This window comes from Pelophylax lessonae, assembly GCF_965119305.1.
Source record: "Pelophylax lessonae genome assembly, chromosome: 7".
Classification (NCBI taxonomy): Eukaryota; Metazoa; Chordata; class Amphibia; order Anura; family Ranidae; genus Pelophylax; species Pelophylax lessonae.
In genome coordinates, this window is record NC_138774.1 from 102,201,093 (window position 1) to 102,224,797 (window position 23,705).

General features: G+C 43.5%; 1 protein-coding gene across 5 annotated transcripts in view; it reads right to left on the reverse strand.

Moving 5' to 3' along the window:
* Positions 1–211: 211 nt before the first annotated feature.
* Positions 212–23,705, reverse strand: part of DMPK (DM1 protein kinase) — a 99,759-nt gene continuing 76,265 nt past the window's right edge. For 2 of the 5 annotated variants that reach the window (XM_082263147.1, XM_082263146.1), the window contains 7 exons: positions 23,602–23,678; positions 23,380–23,482; positions 8,583–8,707; positions 5,409–5,512; positions 4,996–5,066; positions 3,751–3,825; positions 212–1,272 (listed from right to left, as the gene is read on the reverse strand). In XM_082263147.1, coding sequence (XP_082119273.1) covers positions 1,186–1,272; positions 3,751–3,825; positions 4,996–5,066; positions 5,409–5,512; positions 8,583–8,707; positions 23,380–23,482; positions 23,602–23,678 — 642 coding nt within the window. In that variant the 3' untranslated portion in view covers positions 212–1,185. Of the gene's footprint in view, positions 1,273–3,750; positions 3,826–4,995; positions 5,067–5,408; positions 5,513–8,582; positions 8,708–23,379; positions 23,483–23,601; positions 23,679–23,705 lie in introns of those variants that run through there. The other 3 variants (XM_082263148.1, XM_082263149.1, XM_082263150.1) reach the window with 3 other exon arrangements.

A 23,705-nucleotide genomic window follows, 5' to 3' on the forward strand; every position in this document is an offset into this window, starting at 1 on the left:
GCAGTGACCTGTGACCCGACTCGAGTAGGGGGATGGTGAATTTTCTATTGAGTAGTATAATACAATTTGTATATGTCTCTGTGAAAGAATGGTGTATCTGTATGTTTTTTTTTATATGGTTTTACAATTTGTATAAATTTTGATAAACTATTGATATTTTATCTAAGTGGTACCGTTAAAGTTCCCTATTTAGTTTTCTTATGGGTTTTTTTGTGCACTTTACTGTATTGACAGTTTCCTTCTATCTTTTAACACATGGTGTGTAGCCTCCCACTTTCTAGACATTTAAAGTTTTGGCAAGAGATACCAAAAAAAACATTGCCGCACAATTTTTACTGATATGCAGGTGTTTGATACAGACAAGCTATGCAGTACTAAAGGAGTGAAGGAGAGTATGATCATATGGTTTACATGCCACCAAGCAAAATCTTTGGTGCAAATTATCTGTGGTTAATTCAGAAGCAGAATCTCAACCAATAATGAGCATATTTTGCAGTCAGAAAAAGGAAAAAATGGTGGAATCTATCAGAGACACCAAAGTCCCAGTATAAAGTTACCAATTTCTTTGGAGAGATGTATAAAGTGTTTATAATGCAAAATTATTCCTAAAAAAATTCTAAAAGATGGAAAAACCATCAAGTACATAAAAACATTCAGAGGTCTCAGCGCTTTTCCATGAAATCCTTCAACTACAGTGAAAAGATTCACACGTCATGCAGCTTATCCACAGCAGCTAAGAATTCTGGTTAAAATCATAAGTGAACACTCACAGTGTGATCATAAACCTTAAAGTGCACATCACCTACACACAGTGGAGTCGGCCATCTCGTGTGTTTAATCTACATTCAAGAGAACGCAGTCTATCAAATATTGGGGAGCCAGACAAACTACTAAGGCTTTTGGCCAAAGTTCAGGCATCTGGCCACTTGAATTAAGACATGCGTTCATTTTACTCATTCTACCTAAAAACTCACATCACTGAACACAGAATACTGCAGCAAAAACATTTCTGTGTCAGACTTCTATAAGACATTTGTGAAAAAAAAAACATCTGGTTCAGATTGAAAGCACACTGAATTGTCTATAGAGCAATATCAGTTTCAGGGCAGTGATATCCATCATATTGCTCAAGACATGTAAACCTTAATTGTTCTGCCTCTGAAAGTGAAATCTCAAGGATGCTGCTCAGAGCAGAGGAGGCATCATCCACGTCAAGGGCCAAGTCCAGATGTGCCAGAGGTATCCCATCCAGGATGAGTTTGGTTTAGGTACCTGAAAAATTCAGAGTCAAGGTATTAAAATTAAAAAATATCTATTCTAATTGAGTACCCATCATTTTGTACAGTAGGCTGCCAAAGAGCAGAGTAGGAAAGGTGGTTTACTTTTTTTCATCTGGAAGTGCAGATGTTTTAATTAGGTGAAATGTTAAGGCACAATATCACACATCTGGTTCTTTAATGTATGCTCCTAATTTTGCTGTTGTAGTTATAGGGGAATGAGGTGTAAAGGACAATAATTTTCTAAGTCGCTGACGGAAAAATAAAAAAAACAAAGAAAACTGGAGAAACACATGTTAAAACCAATTACACATTTCCATCTCCAGCTTCTCTGCATTTCTATTGCTAGGAACTGTACCTGCCATACATTATTTTCTTTTAACCGCTTGCCGACCGCCGCACGACTATTTACTGCGGCGGTCAGCCCCTCACAGGCAGAGCGACGTAGTACTACGTCGCTAGCCTGTGAGGGTCTAGGGAGCGAACGCGCGCCCCCGGAGGCGCGCTCCTGTGCGGTCACGGACCCCCCCCCCCGCGCGTGTGACCGGCGGACCCGATGTCCGCCGGTCACTCAGCGATTGTCGGTGCAGAGGGAGAAAGGCAGGCGGCTAATGTAAACAAGCTGCCTGTCATTCTCCCCTGTGTAGGAATGGTGATCATACGGTTCTACTATGTAGGACCGTTGATCACTGTTCCTACACCTCAAGCCACAGCCAATCACAGTTAGAATCACGCCCCTAGGGACACACATAACCCCTCCCTCTCAAAAAAAGTTAACCCCTTCACTGCCAGTGTATTTTTACAGTAACAGTGCATATGTATAGCACTGATTACTGTAGTAATGTCACTGGTAACCCCAAAAGTGTCAAAAATGTCAGTCAAGGGTCCGATCTGTCCGCCGCAATGTCGCAGCACCGCAAAAAAAAATCGCAGATCGCCGCCATTACTCGTTAAAAAAAAACAACAAAAATGACAAAAATCTTTCCCTTTGTTAGTAAACGCGATAACTTTTGCGCAAACCAATCAAAATACGCTTTTTGCGATTTTTTTTACCAAACATAGGTAGCATAAAACAAATTGGCCGAAAATGTTAAAAAAGTTTGATTTTTACATTTTTTTTTTGGGGAATTCCATATAAAAAAATGTGAAAAATATTGTTATTTTTGCAAAATTGTCGCTCTTTTTTTGTTTATAGCGCATGATCAAAAAATCGCACAGGTGATCAAATACCACCAAAAGAAAGCCCTGTTTGTGGGAAAAAAAGGACGTCAAATTCGTTTAGGTACAGCATCGCACGACCGCGCAATTGTCCGTTAAAGTCACGCAGTGCCGAATCGCAAAATAGGCCCTGGTCAGGAAGGGGGTAAAATCTTCCGGGGCCTAAGTGGTTAAACAAACATCCTATTCATGCTACTAAACAATGATAGGGTTGAGCATAAACATGACTCAAGCAGGTCTTAAACTTCGAAGTTCAACCAACTGCCATTCCAGTGTCCATTGAGAGGGCCTCAGAGGATATTAGAAGCACTCTCACTGAACAGTGTTCATGCACTTGATGGCCATCATGTCAGGGAAAGCCAGGCCTCAGTAGCAATGTAAAATTTAATCAGAGGGATTTAATTCAGATGTGCCAAGACCCACCAACAACTGTTCCTGTGTCTATTCAGGCTACCATGGTGACCATTACAGGCACTCGTATATGAAAGTGGAATTGGTGGAGCTTATCCTTTGCGTCAGCGAAAGTCACACCCCAAGTAACCAGGTGACACTAAATTAGAGAAATGCACATATGAGATGTTTTTAACTCATTAGGGCCATAGGGGGCATCTTGTGGTGCCTATATATAGGCTGGATGTTCACTATTTAAAGCCTAATATTGAGTAATGCCTGGTACACACTATTCATTTTTTTCATTCGCTAGAATGAAAAAAAACCTGAGGGGATTGGGAGGAGGCCATTGTACTAATGATGCGATTTTAGTACAGTGATCTCCCCGCTGAACTATTGAGTTCTGACAAAGGGACAATCGCCCCCCCCCCCCCCCACGCCAGAACGCACGGATCAGCACTCGCAGCATTTGGAGTGCTGATCAGATGCCGATGGGCAAAGGTTTTTCTGGCATGCCCCTTCCACAGAAGATGGGTGATCAGCTGGCTTTTGTCAGACAGGCTGCTGTACATATGGGCCGAATGTCGGATGGTTTCTGCTGAACTGGCCGATATTTGACTTGTGTGTACCAGGCATTAGGTTCACTTTAAACTTGAAGGACATAACACATCAAAAGACAGGGGAATCTACCCCTCTACACAAGACAAGGTAACACACACAATATGTCAGGTCTCCATATTCTGGTAGACATGATGTCACAGACTGTGATGACCTGAGACTTTCTTTCTGTAAAGACATAGAAGGGAGCTAGATTCTACCCCTCTTTACACAGAACAAGACAACAGGTGACATGCATGTGACATACCCGCGAGAAGAGCAGCATGTGACGGTGAACTGGTGTCACTAAGGGGTGGCAATAGGAAGGTATACAGCTATCTAGCTGAGAAAGAAGACAGACAAAGGTTTGGAGTCAGCCCTGGAGGTCGCAAGGAATCATCTGCTAAATCCTTCCTATTTTCCCAGATTTACATGGGCCTCCCTATTAAGATACCAATCTGTCCACCCATCCCATTCAACAACTCCATGGTCAGATATAGTTTGACATTTCTAATATGCCTTCTACCAAAATTATGTGTGTATCTCTAGGGTTTATTAAATAACATCATGCAAATAGCAGAGAAATGTAGTAATCCATATCAACCAATCAGAAATGGCAAGCTGATTAAGGTTGGTAGAATGTTACTAAATAGGATGAGCTATGGCTAAATGTTGTCACAACGGTACATATATGATAGCATTTGGAGATACATTTCTATACAGGGTTGGATACCTTAATGTTGATAAGTACTGCTTCACAGACAGTACTAGGAATGTGAAATGCACTTTAAAATTGGATGTGGGTGTCAAATGAACAGCAAATTTTTTTGGAGGTTTGTCACATAGCCACTACGTGGCCAGCTACGTATATCACAATGGAAACCATATAGCATGAACAAAAATTCAAACCATGGGCTTGGATAGTTCTCAAGAAAGTGTGTCCAGAGGTGTCTGCAAGGATCCACAGCAATCCATCTAAGATATATGGGCAACTGTAGTGTAAACGGGTTAAATAAAGACAATATCTGCTTGGTTGCTGTGGATTAATGTGCACTTTTGCTTTTTGTCATATGAAGCCCACATAAATGTTTTATATGGGGCAGACAAATCAATGTAAACTCCATGATCCGGCCAGTCCAATCTAGGAGCCACCAGGTCTTTTAAATGGGATAGAAAATGTGCTTCTATTGTAAACAACACAAAATAAATTGCTGGCTCCTTATGTGCATCTATTCATTGGTCTAATGTAAAGAATGTAGCATTTCTTATCTGTTTAAAATTGAAAGTCATCAAGCTTTGGGTAGCCATAGTTGTTTTTTAACCATGTTCTACCTTTCATTTAAAATTAAAATCTAAACTCCAATATTTGTTTAAATCCCACTGTACGTGCATTATCACTCCTTTCCTACAAACTTGATCCCCTTTGAAATTTCCTACCCTAGACAAGCTATTACACTTTCATGGTCCAATACAACAGCCTTGAGCCCCATTCTATTTCCTAGAGAAATCTCACTTGTCTAATCCTAGAGGTAGGTTCAGAGTTCTGGTTGCAGGTTTCACATCTTCGGGGAAGGAAAACTTTGTCTGAAAAAAGGGTGGAGGAGAGACATCAAAGAAACTCTGTTAATGGAACAGAGAGGATGCTAGTGATAACAAGAGAAGCAAAGAGACAGATCTAGACAGAAGAAGAGAAAGTGGAAAATATGGACAGATAAGGCATAGAAAAAAAAGACAAATTGCAGTGCAGCAGTGATAGAGCTTTATGCATTAGGAATGAGACAAGTGTTTCACCTACAGAGCCATTGTTTGCTTCGCAAGCAAGTCAATGATAGATGGCATAATAACAGTTAAATGGATCACAGGTGAAAAACTTGTTTCTTTTTTTAAGTGTATATTTGTCTGTAGGGACAATGGGACTGTTCTTACCTCTCTCCTCATCCTGTGGTTCCTCTCTATCTCTTAATTGCTGCTCTAATGAGCGTATTTTACTCTGAAGTTCAGAGTTCAGCTGGTCAGCTTCATAAAGGCGACTGTGGAGGGAAATATGGGTATACTTTAATGAATTCTTACAAATAGCATTACAGAGTGCAAAGAACCAATTACATTACGCATTGCCCAGATAGAGCCAACAATGCAATGGCCATTTTATACATTGAGTCAAACTATAGATCCGGCCGCCAAAGCCAGAGTGTTTGCCAACAATATCCAGTCCACTCCTTTTGCCCTACACAGAGACATGAGGCAGGGTTGTTTCCTTTCTCCTGGCTTTTTTGCTTTGAATAGAGCCCCTGACAACTCTAATTTGTACCAACTACCTACATATCTGTGGTCTGTGGGTGGAGACTGCCACAAGTTAGCCTGTAGTTTGTTTGTATCTCTTACCTCCTTGCTGCTATCTTCACATGTGGTGTTTGGCTGCTCTGTTCTCCTATGGGCGTCGCCTGCTCCACTGTGGGTTATATCCTGTCTATTACTTCCTGGGTCACCTCTCTGTGTGCTTCCCTATATATGTACATGCTCAGTGCTCTGCTCCCTGCTTGAGCAACATCACTGTTCTCTGATATTGCATTCCTGTATCTTAATGATGCTCAGTCCTCCCTGGCCACCACTCTGCAAACCTTAGGTGATTTTGGGTATTAAGATTCCAAATCTTCTCTTTTTCCCATAAACAAATGTGCACATCAGTTGGCAACTACTACCCCCCTGCAATGAGTTCAACAGTTTAAGTACTTGGAAATCCACATTTCCATAGAACTTAAAGCGGAGTTCCAACCGCTTTGTGTTTATTAAAGGTCAGAAGCTACAAAAAGTGTAGCTGCTGACTTTTAATAAACACACACTCACCTGTCCAACGGTCCAGTGATGCGGATGCCCTAAGCCTCTCTCCTCTCCCTCCATGCCCCCGGCATCACTAGTGTGGGCACGCGGCTGTGACAGCTTTCAGCCTCACAGCCGGCTGCGCACTGCGCATGCGCGAGTCACGCTGCAAGTTCTGAATGGCAGGGCAATCTTCTGAAGAAGAAGATTGCAGGGAGGGAGGGGAGAGGAGAACTTTAGCTCGAGCCGCGTAGGCAGCCCGAGTGGAAATGGGAGCAGGTATCTGTCAAAACTAGGTACCCGCTCCCTCCCCCCCCAAAAAAAATAAAAAATAACATGCCACATGTGTCATGTCAGGGGTACAGGAGTATTTAAAGCGGAAGTTCCACTTTTGGGTAAAACTCTGCTTTAAGTTCTTCCTGAACCTCAATATTGCTCCACTGATTGTTCAACTTAATGCCAAATGTGAGACCTGGTCTGCTGTCCCTCTGTTGTTGGTAAGAGAGGTTAAATAAACCATTTGACTCCCAGGCCAATTCTGACACTTCTAACATACATGTACAAATCTAGAACTCTTTAGTTCGCTGTCAGCTAAATCTTAGTCAAAGGAGTGCAGAACTAAATGCACTCCTGTAACCCACAGGAGAAGTATGGCCAAACTAGCTTTGGCCATACTTCTCCTTTAATCTACTTATAACACAAGATCTCTTGCAGGGTCGTGTAACTACAGGGGTTGCAATTTCAACCAGGCCTCATGCTCCAGGGGGCCTGTGCAGCTCCCTGAACACCTTGATAGGAGGGGCGGAGGGGGCAGCATGTAGAGAAATCACTGTCCTCCTTTTTCTTCCTGTAGCTGCAGGAGGAAAATGGAGGAGATTGGTTCCTCTGTATGCTGCCCCCGCCACCCCTCCTATCCAATTCACTTGTGTTCTGCTGTCTCTGGGCCCCTGTGTGCTCCCCTGGTCCCCTCTCCACTGTGCTTCCTTCTCCTGCCGGCTGCTGCAGGGGATGTGTCACAATAGAGAACCAGGAAGGGATCGGTAAATATGTAATTTATCAGCTCCTTCCTTTTCTGAATGGACAGAGTCATAGTCAGTGACATTGTAAAAAAATAAAATAAAATGATAAAAAAATAATACAATTAAAATACCAAAAAATAAAAACTACTGACACCAGTGGGTGAACTTCCAGGATCGCAAAGGTCACACTTGCGACCGGGCCCTGGCATTCCACCAAAGTGGGGAGGCCCCAAGATGGCAGCAAGGGGGCCCACTGCAGAACTTGTGAAAGAGTCCTTCTGCGGGACCGTAATAAAGAGCCCGGCAATGAGAGTAAAGGGCCCCAGGATCAGTGGGAAGAGCCCCAGGCTTGAAGGAAAGGGCCCCGGCCAGGGGTCCGGGGGGCCCTTCTTGGTTTCTTGCATCAGGGCCCTGAAGGTTCTAGTTACGCCTCTGATCTCTTGTACTATTGTTGGGCATTTTCGATGATCTTCTCATTCAAAAACGTGCTAAATTACTGCTCTTTCATGCATCTTACTACGCTAGGAGAGAAATTCTTCTTAAATGTAAAGTCTCCTCTTCACCATCCTATCATGACTGGTGCCTGACTGTTAGAGCTGAACATCCTATGTACCAGTGACATATACTGTATGAGCAGAGGCTGCCCAGGGTAATATGATAAAATATGGTCTGCATGTAAAGATTCTGATTGAAGAGACAAGAACTCACTGCTCAAGGTGGTGTAATCACCTGATGACTCACACCGGTGCATGCCCCGGCTCGCCTCCGTGAAAACTTGATAAAGGAAAAGGAATTGGCAGCACTCCAGGTTGAGTCAAAATCCAGATTTATTGACTGGACATCCAAATATAACAATCGTGACAAGGTAGACGCGTTTCACACACTGACTGTGTGCTTAATCATTACCAAGTCAGTGTGTGAAACGCGTCTACCTTGACACGATTGTCATATTTGGATGTCCAGTCAATAAATCTGGATTTTGACTCAACCTGGAGTGCTGCCAATTCCTTTTCCTTTATGATGTAAAGATTCTGCCTGGCCAACCCTCTTCTTCCCCTCCCTCCCTTTTTCCTTTTTCCCTTTTCTTTGCTTTGCTTCTCCAGAAGGTCACACAAGCCTAGAGCTCTGTAAAATATATTTACTGTAAGTACCTTGAGGGTTTGGTAATACTGAGGAGTAAGTTAAAAACGTGGGCATATCAATTTGTGAAAAAACTAACAGACAAACTGCACATGCATTCTAAAAAATATAAAAATCCTCTCACCTGGCCAGGCACTGATTGGCTGTTTGAAGAAGGTTAATTTCAGTGGTCAAAGCCTCACGCGCCTCAATTTCACTTTGCAAGGCACTACGTAGATCAGATAGTAGTGAGGGGTCCACATGAGAGTCCTGGAATTATGGCTTAAGATTAGGGATATCCATATTATTGATATAAAACAGGAAAATTTCTGTAAACCCTGACCATTAATTTTCTAAAGTACTGTAGGCTCATTTCACAAAGCTAGCCTTCCAGGGTTAGAATCTTCATTTTCAAATAAAGTGATAGTTATTTTCAGTTGAAGCCAATAAGATTTGAAAATTAGAGCCATGTTGCTGAAAATAATGATCCTTTTCTTTGTGTTAAAGCTTTTTGAAGTGAGACCTGTGCATCAAAGACACTTGCCTTTTTTTAAAATAAAATACTAGTTTTTATCTGCATTATGCTTTGTTGCATCTCTACATGCACTCCAGCATATGGCATTTGTCAGGACATGTTTCCTGATAGTGACATGGTTAAATAATGTGTTTAGAAATGGCCTCTTTGTAGTCTCCATGATAAGCCTGTGTTGTGTGACAGAAGAACAATGGAAAAGTGTAACTGGGAGACAGGCAAAGAGCCTTTCCGCCTTGTAACAAGATATGCCTAACATGAGCCTTCATAGCAGGATCAACAGCTATTATTTTAAAGAAAAATGTAAAATATTTAACAAATAACCTATAAAAATAAATTACAGTGGTTAAAAAGCCTAAACATTTTTTACCTTAATGCATTTCTTTCAGCATCAGTATCATCCCCCCACCCCTTTACTTACCTGAGCCTTCATTCGATCCAGCTCTTTGCCCATCTGTAGCTCTTCACTCCCCTCACTTCCTGGTCTCACAAACTTTGTTGAGGCCAATGGCTCCTGCTGCTGTCAATCAAAGCCAATGATGAGGGAGTGTGGAGCAGGGCATGAGTCCGCTTGCCTGTGTCTATAGACACAGATAGCGAGGCTCGGGAGCAAGCCCACATGAGTGCCCTCATAGAAAGCAGGTTTCTATGGGGGAGCTCACCAAAGAGGAGGAGCCAGGAGCGCCGGCGGGGGAACTGAGAATAGGAGGTTCGGGGCTGATCTGTGCAATGGAATTGCACAGAACAGGTAGGTGTAAACCAGTTTTTTTTTTTAATTATTAAGACCTGGTTCACACCTGTGCGTTTTTCAGTGTGTTTTCAGTTTTGTAGAATGCACTACAGTTCATTTAACATAGTTTCCTACAGGTCATGTTCACATTTGTGCATTTTCCACCTGTGCATTTTTTTTTTTTTGGAAGGGTCAGGGACTTTATTTTCCTGCAGCAGGTTGAGTTTTGGTCCCAAAGATTTCAATGAAAACGTAGCGGAAACGTTTTTGCCGCTTTCTCCTGCAAGACAACAGACACCTCCCAAAAATGCATAAAAAAACGCAACAAAAACACATGTGAAAAAAAACACAAAACACAGCCGGAAAATATATCCAGCACAACCTGCAGAGGAACCAGACCTTACAAATACTTTAACACAGGCCTCGACAAAACCCGGGCGCCAGGTCGCATTTGCGACTAGAATTAGCGACCTGGCGCCTGGGGTGCCCTGCAGAAGGTGTCCTGTCATTTTTGCACGGACTTCCGCGCACGGAGTGCATGGACTTCCGGGCCGTCCGAAAATTGAGGCCCCGGCTTTTCGGCCTACTTGAGATGAGAGGCTTCCAATGGGGAACTGGCGCCCTCTTGTGGTGGCCGGGAGTAATGACTGTTGTAATTACTGTTTCCACACTGCCTGATTGTTCACAATGCATTACCATCTCCCTGTCCAGTTAGTTACCTTTGACAGGGAGTGTGGTTATTTATTATTAATTTAATTTATTTTTTAAATGTAAAAACTAAATAATATTTTTTTCTTTTTAATTATTAAAAAAAAATAAAAAAATATATATTTTTTTCCAATTATTAAAAAAATAAATAAATAAATAATAATAATAATAATAATAATAATAATAATAATAATATATATATATATATATATATATATATATATATATATATATATATATATATATATATATATATGTATAATCTTTTTTTTTTTTTTCCTCATCACCATGCCACAGCCGAAGGCCCCTTTCACACGGGCTGACTGATCAGGTCCGCCTGTCAGTTTTTCAGGCAGACCTGATCGGACCCTTCATTCTCCTCTATGGAGCAGTAATCTGCCGCCATCTGATCCTGTCCTCCAAAAGCAGACGGATGGTGGTTCTCTTTTCTATCCATCCCGTGGATCGGATCAGATGGCATCGGATGGAAAGAGACAGTCTGTTTTCATCCAATTGCGCTAGAGGAGAGTGGGGTTCTAGTCGTATTTATGTGTAAATTTAGTATCCGTTTTATTAAATAAAGCTTGGTTGTTAGTTTAAAAAAAAAAACTGGCTCCTAACTTTTTTAGCTGGCTCCTAGATTTCAGGAAAATTTGTCAAGCCCTGCTTTAACATGTTAAAACTTATTTGTGATTTAATTGTTTGAGTTTATAAAAACGACCCTACAAATCACTCCATAACAAAATAGCAGCACATAAACTAATACTAATGAATACACAAAAACTGCTTATCTTTATCTCACCTTTCTGTACATTATATAGCAGTTAATTGAAGGTATGATCTCACAACAAATGCCTAAAAAATAATTAAAGGTATACTGATCAACATAAAAATAATATTTCCTGACAGACTCCATGGCAGGATACGTATGGGTCAACCCCACCTCCATTCCTCCCCTTTAGGACCCCACTCCCATAAATCTTTGCTCTGAGCCAGAGGCTGTGTTCCTTTTTTGTCCTCCTCCTAAGGACCAGAATGGTTGAAGTCTTACCTTGGATGAAGTGTCCACGATCGCAGCCTGGTTGTTCGGCAAAATATGCCTGGGAAGACTAGTGGAATCTCCAGCAGTCCCCAGCTATTAAAAAATGACTGTGGCGCTAAACCCGCTTAGTAACAGTCCCAAATATGAGAAAAGCAGTCCATATGAGTCCATCTCCACACTTTAAGAAGAAATTCCAGAGTAGAGAAATCCACCACCTGTAAGCACTCCAGCACCAATACTTCTTACCAGATGTAGTTGATCTCCATAACAGAGATCACATTGCGCATAACCGGTAAATCTCAGAAGGCTTCCCCCAATGTTATCCGATGGGCTCACAGAGGGGTGTGGTATGCAAAAAGAAAAAGGACATCACATAGCGCAGACTGCTTTTAAGGCTTTATTCCTACTCATAAAAGGGTACTCACAGGAAGAAGGAAGACATCTCGCATGTATTACAGATATGAGACCTCCCCGATGTTCCTGGGCATCTTGGCCACGAACCACCAGAACGATGGCCGCTCTGTCTCCTCCACGCTTGCGACACACGTCACCTAGCATGCCACCCGACGTACGTTTCGTCCTATTGCAGTCTGAGCATTTCTGCGTCGTAGGCGGCGGTGTCCAAAATGACGATCCCGCCGCCCTTATCCGCAGGCCTCACAACGATGTCCTTCCGCTCCTTAAGAGACCTCAGTCCCCTATTAAAAGCGGAGTCCATCCCACAGTTGTTCAGCCGAAGCTGGTCAATGTCATTAGCGACCAGATCCCTGAATACCGCCACAGCTGGTGCCACAGCACCAGGGGGGGTTGAACGTGCTGTGGCACCAGCTGTGGCCGTATTCAGGGATCTGGTCGCTAAAGACATTGACCAGCTTCGGCTGAACAACTGTGGGATGGACTCCGCTTTTAATAGGGGACTGAGGTCTCTTAAGGAGTGGAAGGACATCGTTGTGAGGCCTGCGGATAAGGGCGGCGGGATCGTCATTTTAGACACCGCCGCCTACGACGCAGAAATGCTCAGACTGTTATCGGACAGGGATACGTATATTCCCTTGAGGGGTGACCCCACTTCCAAGTATAAAAAAGAATTGAATACTTTGGTGAAGGAGGGGTTTGATAGAAAGCTTCTCACTAAGAAGGAGAAGGCTTTCCTAGTGCCTTCTGCTCCAAGGGTACCTGTTATGTATTTCTTGCCAAAAATACATAAGGACCCTATTTGCCCACCCAGGAGACCTATAGTTAGCGGAATTGACTCCGTTACCTCCCGGGTGGGCAAATATATTGATCATTTCCTACAGCCTGTTGTGGTAAAAATGCCCTCGTATTTACGAGATTCTATGCAGGTGATCAACGAGCTTGGCAATATCACCTGGCAGGACAACTACATATTGGTTACAGCGGACGTTTCGTCACTGTATACCATAATATCACACCAACATGGCAGAGAGGCAGTGTCACATTATTTGAGGCTTGAAAGTCTTTTGAGTTTTCAGAGGGATTATATCATCTCCCTTCTGGATTACGCAATGTCCCGGAACTATTTTTGGTACAACGGCACTTATTATCTGCAGAACAGGGGGGTGGCCATGGGCGCGAAGTTCGCGCCCAGTATGGCCAACCTGTTCATGGCCAAATGGAAAGAGGATGTCGTCTGGGGTGTGCCTAGGCCGGAGCTTGTGCTCTGGCGTAGGTACATCGACGACATCCTCTTCCTATGGGACGGCACAGGGGACTCCTTGATTGAATTCATGGAGACCCTCAATAATAACGATAGAGGAATCAGTCTGACCTATGAATCAAGTACTAGGGAGATTCACTTCTTGGACCTCAAAATCCGAATTGAGGAAGGTCAGATTGTGACCTCAACTTTCTTCAAGCCGACTGACAGGAACGGATTCATAGACACCACGAGTTGTCATCACAGGTCATGGTTGGAGTCCGTTCCTGTCAGTCAGTTCCTGCGTTTGAAGCGGAACTATTCACGTCAGGAAGACTTTCTGCAGGAAGCCTCCATTCTGAAGGAAAGATTCTGAGAGAAGGGTTATGATGAATCCCTCTTGAGTCAGACCCTGGCCAAAGCTGATTCCAGGGTGAGAGAGGATCTCCTTCGGCCGAGACAGAAGGATTCCAAACGTCCTTTTGACTTTGCCTTTTTTTCATCATACTCAACCCAACACTTCTCCGTAAAGAATATCCTTCGGCGCCATTGGCATGTTCTGAAGAATGATGTGGTGTTGGGTTCTCTTTTACCTCCACAACCTCAGGTCATATATAGGGGTGTTCCCCCCTTAAGGCTACAGATTGCTCCTAATATTAGGGACCCTCCTAAAAAAAAATCATTTTTTCAACAAATGGGAGGCTTTTACAAGTGTAGGAGGTGTGCCATCTGCAAGCTGAATGTGGAGAAAAAGAGGACGTGTGGATACTTTTAAGTCTGGGTCCACTGGTCAGGACTTCAGCATAAAACCATTTATATCCTGTACCACAAGGTACGTGGTGTATTTGGTGAGGTGTCCATGCGGCCTTGACTATGTTGGCCGCACCATCAGGGAGCTCCATGTGAGATTGAAGGAGCATGTGGCCAACATAGTCAAGGGCTTTCCCAAGCATAGCCTCTCCAGGCATTACGATGAGTGTCATAATAGAGACCCCAGTGGCACCTTGTTTCTGGGTATAGACAAGTTCTCGGGACACTGGAGGGGGAGTAATTTAAAGAGGGGAGTATCCAAGCTCGAAACGAGCTTGATCTATAGGCTTAAATCTTATACGCCCCGGGGCCTCAATATTGAATGGGATTTAAATGCCCATATTAATAATTCTTAGTTTTGGGGCCTTTCCTTTTGCTGTGCAATATGGGACATTTTTATGCAGATTTTTTACATTTTAATAGTGTGGTATTTTAACCTTTGATGTCGGTTATTCACTGTATGTAATTTATTTTATTTATTTTATGCATTTTTTATGATTGTCATTGTATTAAGAGACCTCCTTGTTTTTGTGATGTTCTTGGCGGCGGGCACCGGTAGATGGCGCTGTCTCCCCCAGGCCGCGGCTTTTTACTGTATAGTGGATATTTATCCTCTTTTAGAATATTGTTGTGTGCCCCTTCCAGGTTAACTCCAGGTTCGGGCTCTATCCACAATGTAGGGTGAAGTATTAGCCGGGATATTTTTGGATTTATTTCCCTTTTTTTCCTTATGATGCTTTTCTCCCTTTCTTCTTCCAGTTTGTAGGGTGGTTCCGGACTTGTGGAGCGCATACCTCATTTCCGGCCACCTACTTCTCCTCCGCTGTTATAAGAGGCACTGGTACACCTTGTAGCCACACCCCATGACGACGTCCAATAGGACGAAACGTACGTCGGGTGGCGTGCTAGGTGACGTGTGTCGCAAGTGTGGAGGAGACAGAGCGGCCATCGTTCTGGTGGTTCGTGGCCAAGACGCCCAGGAACATCAGGGAGGTCTCATATCTGTAATACATGCGAGATATCTTCCTTCTTCCTGTGAGTACCCTTTTATGAGTAGGAATAAAGACTTAAAAGCAGTCTGCGCTATGTGATGTCCTTTTTTTTTTTGCATACCACACCACTCTGTGAGCCCATCGGATAACATTGGGGGAAGCCTTCTGAGATTTACCGGTTATGCGCAATGTGATCTCTGTTATGGAGATCAACTACATCTGGTAAGAAGTATTGGTGCTGGAGTGCTTTCTGGTGGTGGATTTCTCTACTCTGGAATTTCTTCTTAAAGTGTGAAGACGGACTGATATGGACTGCTTTTCTCATATTTGGGACTGTTACTAAGCGGGTTTAGCGCCACAGTAATTTTTTATTCTTTTTTAATCTGCCACATTTCGGATTAGTGTGGCTGCTTTACCCACAAATGTTTATTTGCTGAATTTACATTGTTCTTATGTTACCTTGAGCGCAGCAATAGTGTTTGTTTTAAGTCCCCAGCTATTACCCGGGTGGAGAAGGGCGAGGGATTCAGTGCCATGTGGAGCCCCTACAGTCCCCAGCTATTAGCGGGGTGAAGAAGGGCGATGGATTCGGTGCCATGTGAAATCTCCAGCAGTCCCCAGCTTTTAGCGGGGTGGAGAAGGATGATGGATGCGATGCCACGAAGAGCTTAAGCTTGACCATTGGCATGCAAAGCAGCAGTATGGCCTAAAAGGCTTGGTATTAGCAGGTGGCCATAAATGCCCTGGGCCCATGCAGCAGCGTCTTTTGGATCCAGGCATGGTTGCGGGCGGTGCCGCGTGCGGTGATATACACTTTTATTTTGCATATTCCATGGCAGCAGTTGTGTGTGTTTGTTTTTCTGCCCTTGCTCTAGTGTCTTCCAGCCTATGGCGGCTGGACTGCATTCGCGTTCCAAGCCACCGCTCTCTCTTCCGGCCTGGCGTCCCTGGGTTACTCCTGCCCAGGGACCCAGCGCATGCACGCTGTGGGCGGTGATAGTGTCATTACAGTGGAGAAATTCAATCACCAGTCAGTACTGTTAATATTGGGATTGCTCTGTGGGCACTTTGCAGCAGTTTCCCTAAATGCTGTGTACAATTATCACAGGTATACTGTATGCTCTGCAATAACACCCTTGTGTGCTGCCTGTGTGAGTTTTTGTGTGATCCTGATGATTCTATCACCTGTGCAGATTGGCTGTCTGTGCAGTTTCCACACTACGGAGGTATCACTACCCCCCCCCCCCCTTGTGTCCAGCCCTTGTGTAGCGGGGATGAGAGGGTGTGTTTAACCCTTTCCTTTCCTTGCTTGCCTGGGCAATCTTTTGGGGTTTTTAACCCTTTTCCTAAGTCCTTCTAGGTCAGATTGACAATACATGGCACGAGATGATAAAGACCTCCTTAGGTCACTACATTAATATTCTTCTTCCAGATTTAGTCGTCATTGGTCACCATCAAGGTCCAGTCTTCAAAGCAGAAGCTCTGAATCCTCCACCACATCCACTGCCATTTCAGCCGCTCCAAAGAAGGAGCCTGCTGGGGATGCAGGACTTAGGTCCCAGAGGGCAAGGTCTCTGTGTGAGCCATACTAAGCCCAAGCGGTTGGAAAAGGGGATGGTGATTTTCAGCAAATGGATTCTCTGGTGAGGCGTGTAGTGCAGAAAACTCTTAAAGAGTGGGGTACAAGCCACACGCAAAGTCCAACAGCTGTATCGGGGTGTTCTCCCACTTGGAATGGCCAGGAAGAACCTGGAACCGTCCTAATCAAGCCATTCATCTATGAAGACCTCAGAAAGTGAGGCAGAGCGTGATGAGTCCCTTTGCCTTTGTGACACTCGTGGTCAAGACAATGGAGGGGGCATTTACACGAGTAAGAACCTGTAGAGTCTCCTGCAAAGCAAAAGGAAGTTATTTAAGCACTTCTAGAGAGAGCGTTCTAATTTCCCATTCCTAACGGAAATAAGGGACATAATTTTGGATGAGTGGAGCAAGGTCGTAAGATATACCTCCCCTCTGAGCAAGATGGCCAAGCTCTATCTATTCAGAGATAAGGATGTGAAGCATCTAAAGGCTGCCTCTCTAGTTGAGGCATTAATGAGGCAAGCAAGCATTTCGCTCTTCCTTGGAAGATGCAGTGAATAGCCTGAAAGTCAGCCTGGGCTCTTGTGGCCATAAAGTGATGGAAACGTGGAAGGAGAATGCGGACGCAGTATTCAAGAGCATTTTGAGAAACTTGGTAGTGCAGGAGCTGAAGCTGGTGTCGGTTTCCATGGTGAGGCTCCAATTGACATCATCTGCATAGTGGCGTGGGTTTTGCTCCCGTCAGTTACGGCAAAGTGAGTACTTTGGCTGGGGCATGGGCTTGCTGATCCAGCCTCTAACAGGCCTAGTGTAAGATCCCTTTGAGGTCAGCACCATAACCTCAGACTATTGGAACGTCAAAGCGGTCTTTTCAGGACACGCATGGTCCTTCCGAAGTCCTCCTCATCTCGGATTTGTTTCCACGGATTTTGCCTCACTCTGAGGTAAAATGAAGCATATACTCTTGCATTACGTAAAGTCACTGGTGTTGCAAAGTGCTGCTGTGCCAGTCCCAGGATGCGAGAGATTTCAGGGCATGTACTCACCTCTCTTTATGGTCATGAAAAGGAGCAGCTTGCGGAGGCCGATTTTAGACCTAAACCAATTTTCATCAAAGGAAGAAATTCAAGATGGAAAATTTGTCCCTGATTCATAGGGGGTCCAGCCAGGTCTATTGGCTCATTTCCAATAGAACTAAAGATGCTTACTTTTATGTGCCCATTGTAAAAGACTTACGCAAGTTTCTTCGGTGCGCCGTAGGTCAAGACCATCTCCAGCTTGCTTGTTTACCATTCGGGCTTTCAACATCACCCTGTGTGTTTTAAGGATCTTATGGTAGTTAAGGTCTTTATCAAAGCAATGAGCATACGCCTGCATAGTTACTTGGATGTTCTTCTCCTACTGTCCAAGACAGAGGGCAGCTGCTCTGCAAATATCAGCTGGCGGCTGATTCTGGAAAAGAGACACCTGAAGCCCACTCTGTCTCTTGTGTGCCTTGGGGCTCAGTTTGATATAATCAAGAGGACCATTGCTTTGTCTCTGGATCCCGATGTTCTGGAACAGAATACTCCTGGCCCTGTCTTCTTCCCACCTGCGCTCCTTTCAGTGCCTAAAATGATCGACACTATGGTGTCTACAGATCCGGTGATCAAGTGGACACTCCGGAGAACGCAGTCATTCTGGAAGGTTTTTCTCCAGCAGTGGGAGCCAGAAAGCAGAATTCAGGTCATCTACATAACCTCAGTCATGAGAGTGAGTCCACTGGTGGCTGCAATGGAGAAACTGGCTCATTTTGCCATTCCATTGCCCCATTTCCTGGTTCACAATCACGTTCTTTACCACCAATATGGGATGGGAGGAGCTTGCTTCTTGTTGGGGATAGCTCAAGGCAGGTGGGGCTGTCAATTTCACAAGATTGTGTTGAGCATTTTGAAACTATGGCATCTGCACCCTACAGGCATTTCTTCATATAACAAAGGAAGTGCCAGTGCTCTTAGGCTAGTCAACACTAAGGCGGTCTCTTACGTTAAAAGACAAAGGGGGACTCACAGCCTTTTCTCTATTACAGGAAGCGAAGCCAATTATGTCTTGGGGTCAGAAGAATCGAGCCTACATCTTACAGGCTTATTTCCCCAGGGTCCAGAATATGCTAACAAACTTTTTTCCAGAGTCCAGTGGGACAACAAAGAAAGGTCTCTACATGTGGAGGTTATTCAGGTGCAGATGGCCTGACAGGTCTTTGGAAATGAAGCAGGTCCTGTGCGTTTCTTCAAGTCCTGGTCATCCTTGGGTTTCTACGAAAACCCTGAACAGAAGTTGTGGAGGTAGTGGCAGTGATGCCTTATTGGCCAATTAAGCCATGGTTCCCCTTTGCTAGCACTGTTCAGCTACTGGAACCCAGTTCCCCTTCTCATCAGGCCAGACCTTCTGTCACTGGGTGCATTTCTGCATCCATGTCCAGCAAGGTTACATTGGACGGTCCTGTTCTTGAGATTGGAGGTCCTCGGCTGCTCCCTAGAGTCATCTCTCTCTCTCTCGAATGCTAGGAGAGTGAACACAAGCAAAGTCTGTGAAATACATGTCTGCTGCTCACAGATCATGTACTGATCTAGAAGTTCTACATTTTCTGGGCTTCCTCCAGTCGGATTTAGATCTGGCTCTATTGATCAGCTCCTTCAGAGTACAAGTGTCAGCTTTATAGGCCTTCACAAGTGTTTCCAGGTCTAGGTATCTTTTCCTGTCCAACAATTCTCTTCAAGGGAGAAACTAGGTTCAGACCTAAGACCTCCCTCTCGGGAAATGGAGCGGAGTGTTCTAGGGCTGTCTCTGTTAAAGGCCTCTCTGTCATGTTCGCCTTTCTCCTGGCTATCACGTCAGCATAAAAAAAGCCTCAGAGAATAATTCACTAGTCATGGAGAAATTTTCTTAACGTTCTTCAGTTCGAGCGGTGCTTTTACCTATGCTTGACTCAATTTCCAAGGGTACATCAGTCTTTCTTGGGAACCAAGAAATTGTCTGCCAACCTTTGGAGTACTAACTTGCATCCTTTAGACGTGGGAGAGGTCGCGCTGTGGCTTAGTTGGTTAAAGCGCATGTCTAGTAAACAGCAAATCCTGAGTTTGACTCTCAGCAGTGCTTCCTTTGGTTCTAGGAATCTCACAGATATTATGAAGTTAAATCTAAAGGGTCCGGATTCCTTCAGGCTTCAGAAGGCCTGTTTATACTTTTTACCGGAAAGGACAAAGGGAAATGTGCCTCATCTATTACGATTGTGGCATGGATTGTCTGGGTCATCTGACAGGCTCAGAGAGCCAAGGGCTTGGCTCCTTGGGGATGGTGACCACTCACTCGACCAGGAGGGTCTCCACATCCTGGGAGGATTTGTGGAGCATGTGGTTCCAGATTTAATCGGTAAGGGCGGCCTTGTGGTTCCCGATCAATACATTTATGGCCCATTATTGTGTAGAGCCTGCCTCTTTATCTTCTGTTAATTTTTGGTTTACAAATCCTGTCAGTTGACAGTGTCAATTAAACCCTTTTCTTTTGTTCTGCTATTGCCCACCTGGGTGTGTATGGCTAGTTATTTCGCATACCTATGCTGCCATGGAGTCTGTCAGGAAAACTGAAAATTTCCTATCAAATACTTACCGTTCCTTTCCTGATGAGCTCCTTCCCAGAGCCATGAGTAAGCTAGTTATGGAGCCTCTGGCTCAGAGCAAAGATTTATGGGAGTGGGGTTCTATAGGGGAGGAGTGGTGGCGGGGTTAACCCATACGTATGCTGCCATGAAGTCCATCAGGAAAGAAAATTTACGGTAAGTTTTTGATTGGAAATTTTCAGTTTTCTCATTAAGAAAATATAGCTACTTTTCATATGCATGTGTCCATTTTAATAAAGTCTGCATTTACAGATATAATAATCAAATAGGGCTTAGAGTTAAAGCGGAGTATAGACATCAGACTCTCAACATTATCAGTATGATGGTTCCTCCATCAGTGCCACTAAGTTTAGTTAGATTAAATTTGTCAAGAGTGAACATTATAAAATAAACAAACAGAGAGCGAGTCAGAAACCCCAGATTGGAGGACTTGATATTTTTCTAAAGGGGAGTTTCCAAGAAGTAGAGAGAACTGAGCCTCATATCCTGTCAATGGAGTTGCTGCTGTTGTAGTTTAACCCAGACCAGAAGAGACTATTATAAACTACCCCAGGAAGGGACCAAAGCGCAGAGAAGAAAGGCTGACTCTGAGTTACAGTGCCACACCACAGTTCCTGCTGGAGACAAGGTTGTTCAATCACAAAATTAACTATTGGATATATTATGCCTTGACTATTCCCCCCCCCCCCCCCAGGGGTTGTCCAACTATGTTAAAGGAACATTCCCCTTTCAGTGGCAATCAGAGGCCATTCCCTACTAAGGGATCCAACTTCCAGTCATTCTGTCAGAACGTTATACAAGTAACTTTCCCCTGGAACTACAGATTGCGCAACATGACTTAACTGTGTAAAACAAGCCCCTCTTCTCCTGGTTTAGTATGTCAGTGATTTTGAAAATCATGGTCATACCAAGATTTTTATATAAACTATAGACTGTCCCAATACAATTATCTCCAGCCTTCTTTGCTGCCTACAAGACGATGTGTGTGTAATTTATTTGGAGGGGACAGTCCCCCTTATAAGTTGGACCCAACTAACTTACTTATTACTTGTCAGTTGACAAGAATAGTAGACTGGAGGCTCCATCATCCTGTCAAAGACTGAGCAGGTCTAAAGAATGTTTTTTCTTCACTTCCCCTAGGCTGCCTACAATGGATAGCACCAAACATACTCCAGAATCTCTACTAGACCACCTAACGATAGGAACTACCCTTCTGAGTTTCTGAGAGTGCTGCAAGGCCACTTTCTTTTCCTCCATACCCAGCCCCCTCACTCTTGTTAGGGGCAACCCCGCCTTTCCTCCTTGGACAACACAATCCTTTCTGGCTACGGAATAGCCCCATAATGAGATACTCACTAAGCATTTTTTTCTAGCAAGGATGTTTTACTAAATTGGAAACACTGGCATCAACCTTGCCCCCTAACACATTTTCCTTCTGGTCCTACATCCAAATTCCCCATTTTTTTACATACTCTACTGCCCATCTATCCTATTTGTGCCAGTTGACTTCTTTTGAATCACTCTGTTCTTGACAACGGTCAGAAAGACATGTCATATCTTTCGTTTACCAATTCCAGTTCGGCACCTACAAGGCAATGCGGGGGACAGCCTGCCTGCCCTGGGAGAAGGATCATGGCCAAGGGTTACCAGATGGTGAATGGATGACCGTTAATGCTTTGGTTCATAAAGGAACATTGAATATCTTGATTCAAGAAAATGGATACAAACTTTGGTCACTTTGGTACAGAACACCTACATAAAATGTTGGCATTGGGAGCAGGAAGAAGGCTCACTCCTTCCCATTTGGTGTGCCTGCCCAAAGATTCAGCAGTTTCAGCAAGTACTGCATACAATGGTGGTGGATGGTCTCGACACTCTCAGTAGAATTCTCCCTGGCTCAATACCTTCTTCACCTCTCATCTATGCCAACTCAACTATACTGTAAATCTTTGGCTATGCACAAAATCAACACTGCCAGAATGTGCATTCTGAGTATCTGAGATGGAAGATTTGATTTGCATTTCGTAGGAAGGGGTCTCAAAGTTTTTGAAAACTTGGGCATGCTTTATACATTATCAAATGACACCTGCCTACTGTTTTTTTATCGGGGACATCAGACGAGTGGACTTTCCACACTTTTAGGATCTGCTCTGAAACCGAAGATAGTTAGACAGATAGAAGATAGTTAGAAGATAGACAGTTGATCTATATTTCACATCCCATTTTGATTCTTTGTCGGTTATGGCTGCAGCATATGGACGCCAATGTATGTCATGGTAAACTATGATGAGAAGCGGCTGAGCCCCTAACAGCCACTGAGGCTTTATGGCTAATCACTGGTATAGTTGGCTATACTCTGTTTTGTATATTTCTCTTGATAAACTAGTACATGGATTGCAGGAAAAAACTTACCAGGAAAGGTTAAAGGACCTTAACATGTATAGCTTGGAAGAAAGAAGAGACAGAGGGGATATGATAGAAACTTTTAAATACATAAAGGGAATCAACTCGGTAAAGGAGGAGAGCATATTTAAAAGAAGAAAAACTACCACAAGAGGACACTGTTTTAAATTAGAGGGGCAAAGGTTTAAAAGTAATATGAGGAAGTATTACTTTACAGAGAGAGTAGTGGATGCATGGAATAACCTTCCTGCAGAAGTGGTAGCTGCAAATACAGTGAAGGAGTTTAAGCATGCATGGGATAGGCATAAGGCTATCCTTCATACAAGATAGGGCCAGGGACTATTCATAGGATTCAGATATATTGGGCAGACTAGATGGGCCAAATGGTTCTTATCTGCCGACACATTCTATGTTTAATCCTGAAATGATTTTACACCCGCTGTACTGTGATTGAGTTCTTTTTGTAAACACATCTTTGGATCAAGCATATCTTGTATGTTCAATAAAGCTTTTGTGGAAAGAAAAAAATATATATATATACGTATATATATATATATATATATATATATATATATATATATACATATATATATATACAGGGCAAGCCACCTGCAGAGCAAACAGTTTTTTCTGCAAGTATGTTGACAAAACTTTGTCAGTAGAGATAAGAGAAGCAGTAAAGTTCAATAACTATGTTGGGTGTACTAAGCAAGAAGTGGACTGTATACATGTACTGGAATTATTTACATTAAATTGTAATATATTAAGAACTATTACATTCTAGATATTTATTACATATTTTAATATAGCAGATCATGAAAAGACTCACCAAGTCATCTCTAGGGCTCATTTTCTGATGGTCTGATGTTGATTCTGATTTACATTCACAGATGTTTTTCATGTTTCCCCAAACATGTTCCCTGCTGTCCTCCCTAGAAATAACAGATGTAATATGTATCCAGCATGATACGTCTATTTTTACTGGCATGCATACTGTAAATATGTGATGGAATATTTCTAGAGACATCTATATTTAAGTGGCTGTGCTTACCTGAATGTATACGAGTAGCCGACAAATGGGAGGTTGACTCCGAGAGGGGAGCTGTCCCCGACATCTGAGATTGTCTCCTGAAAAAAACAAGTATCATTATAGAG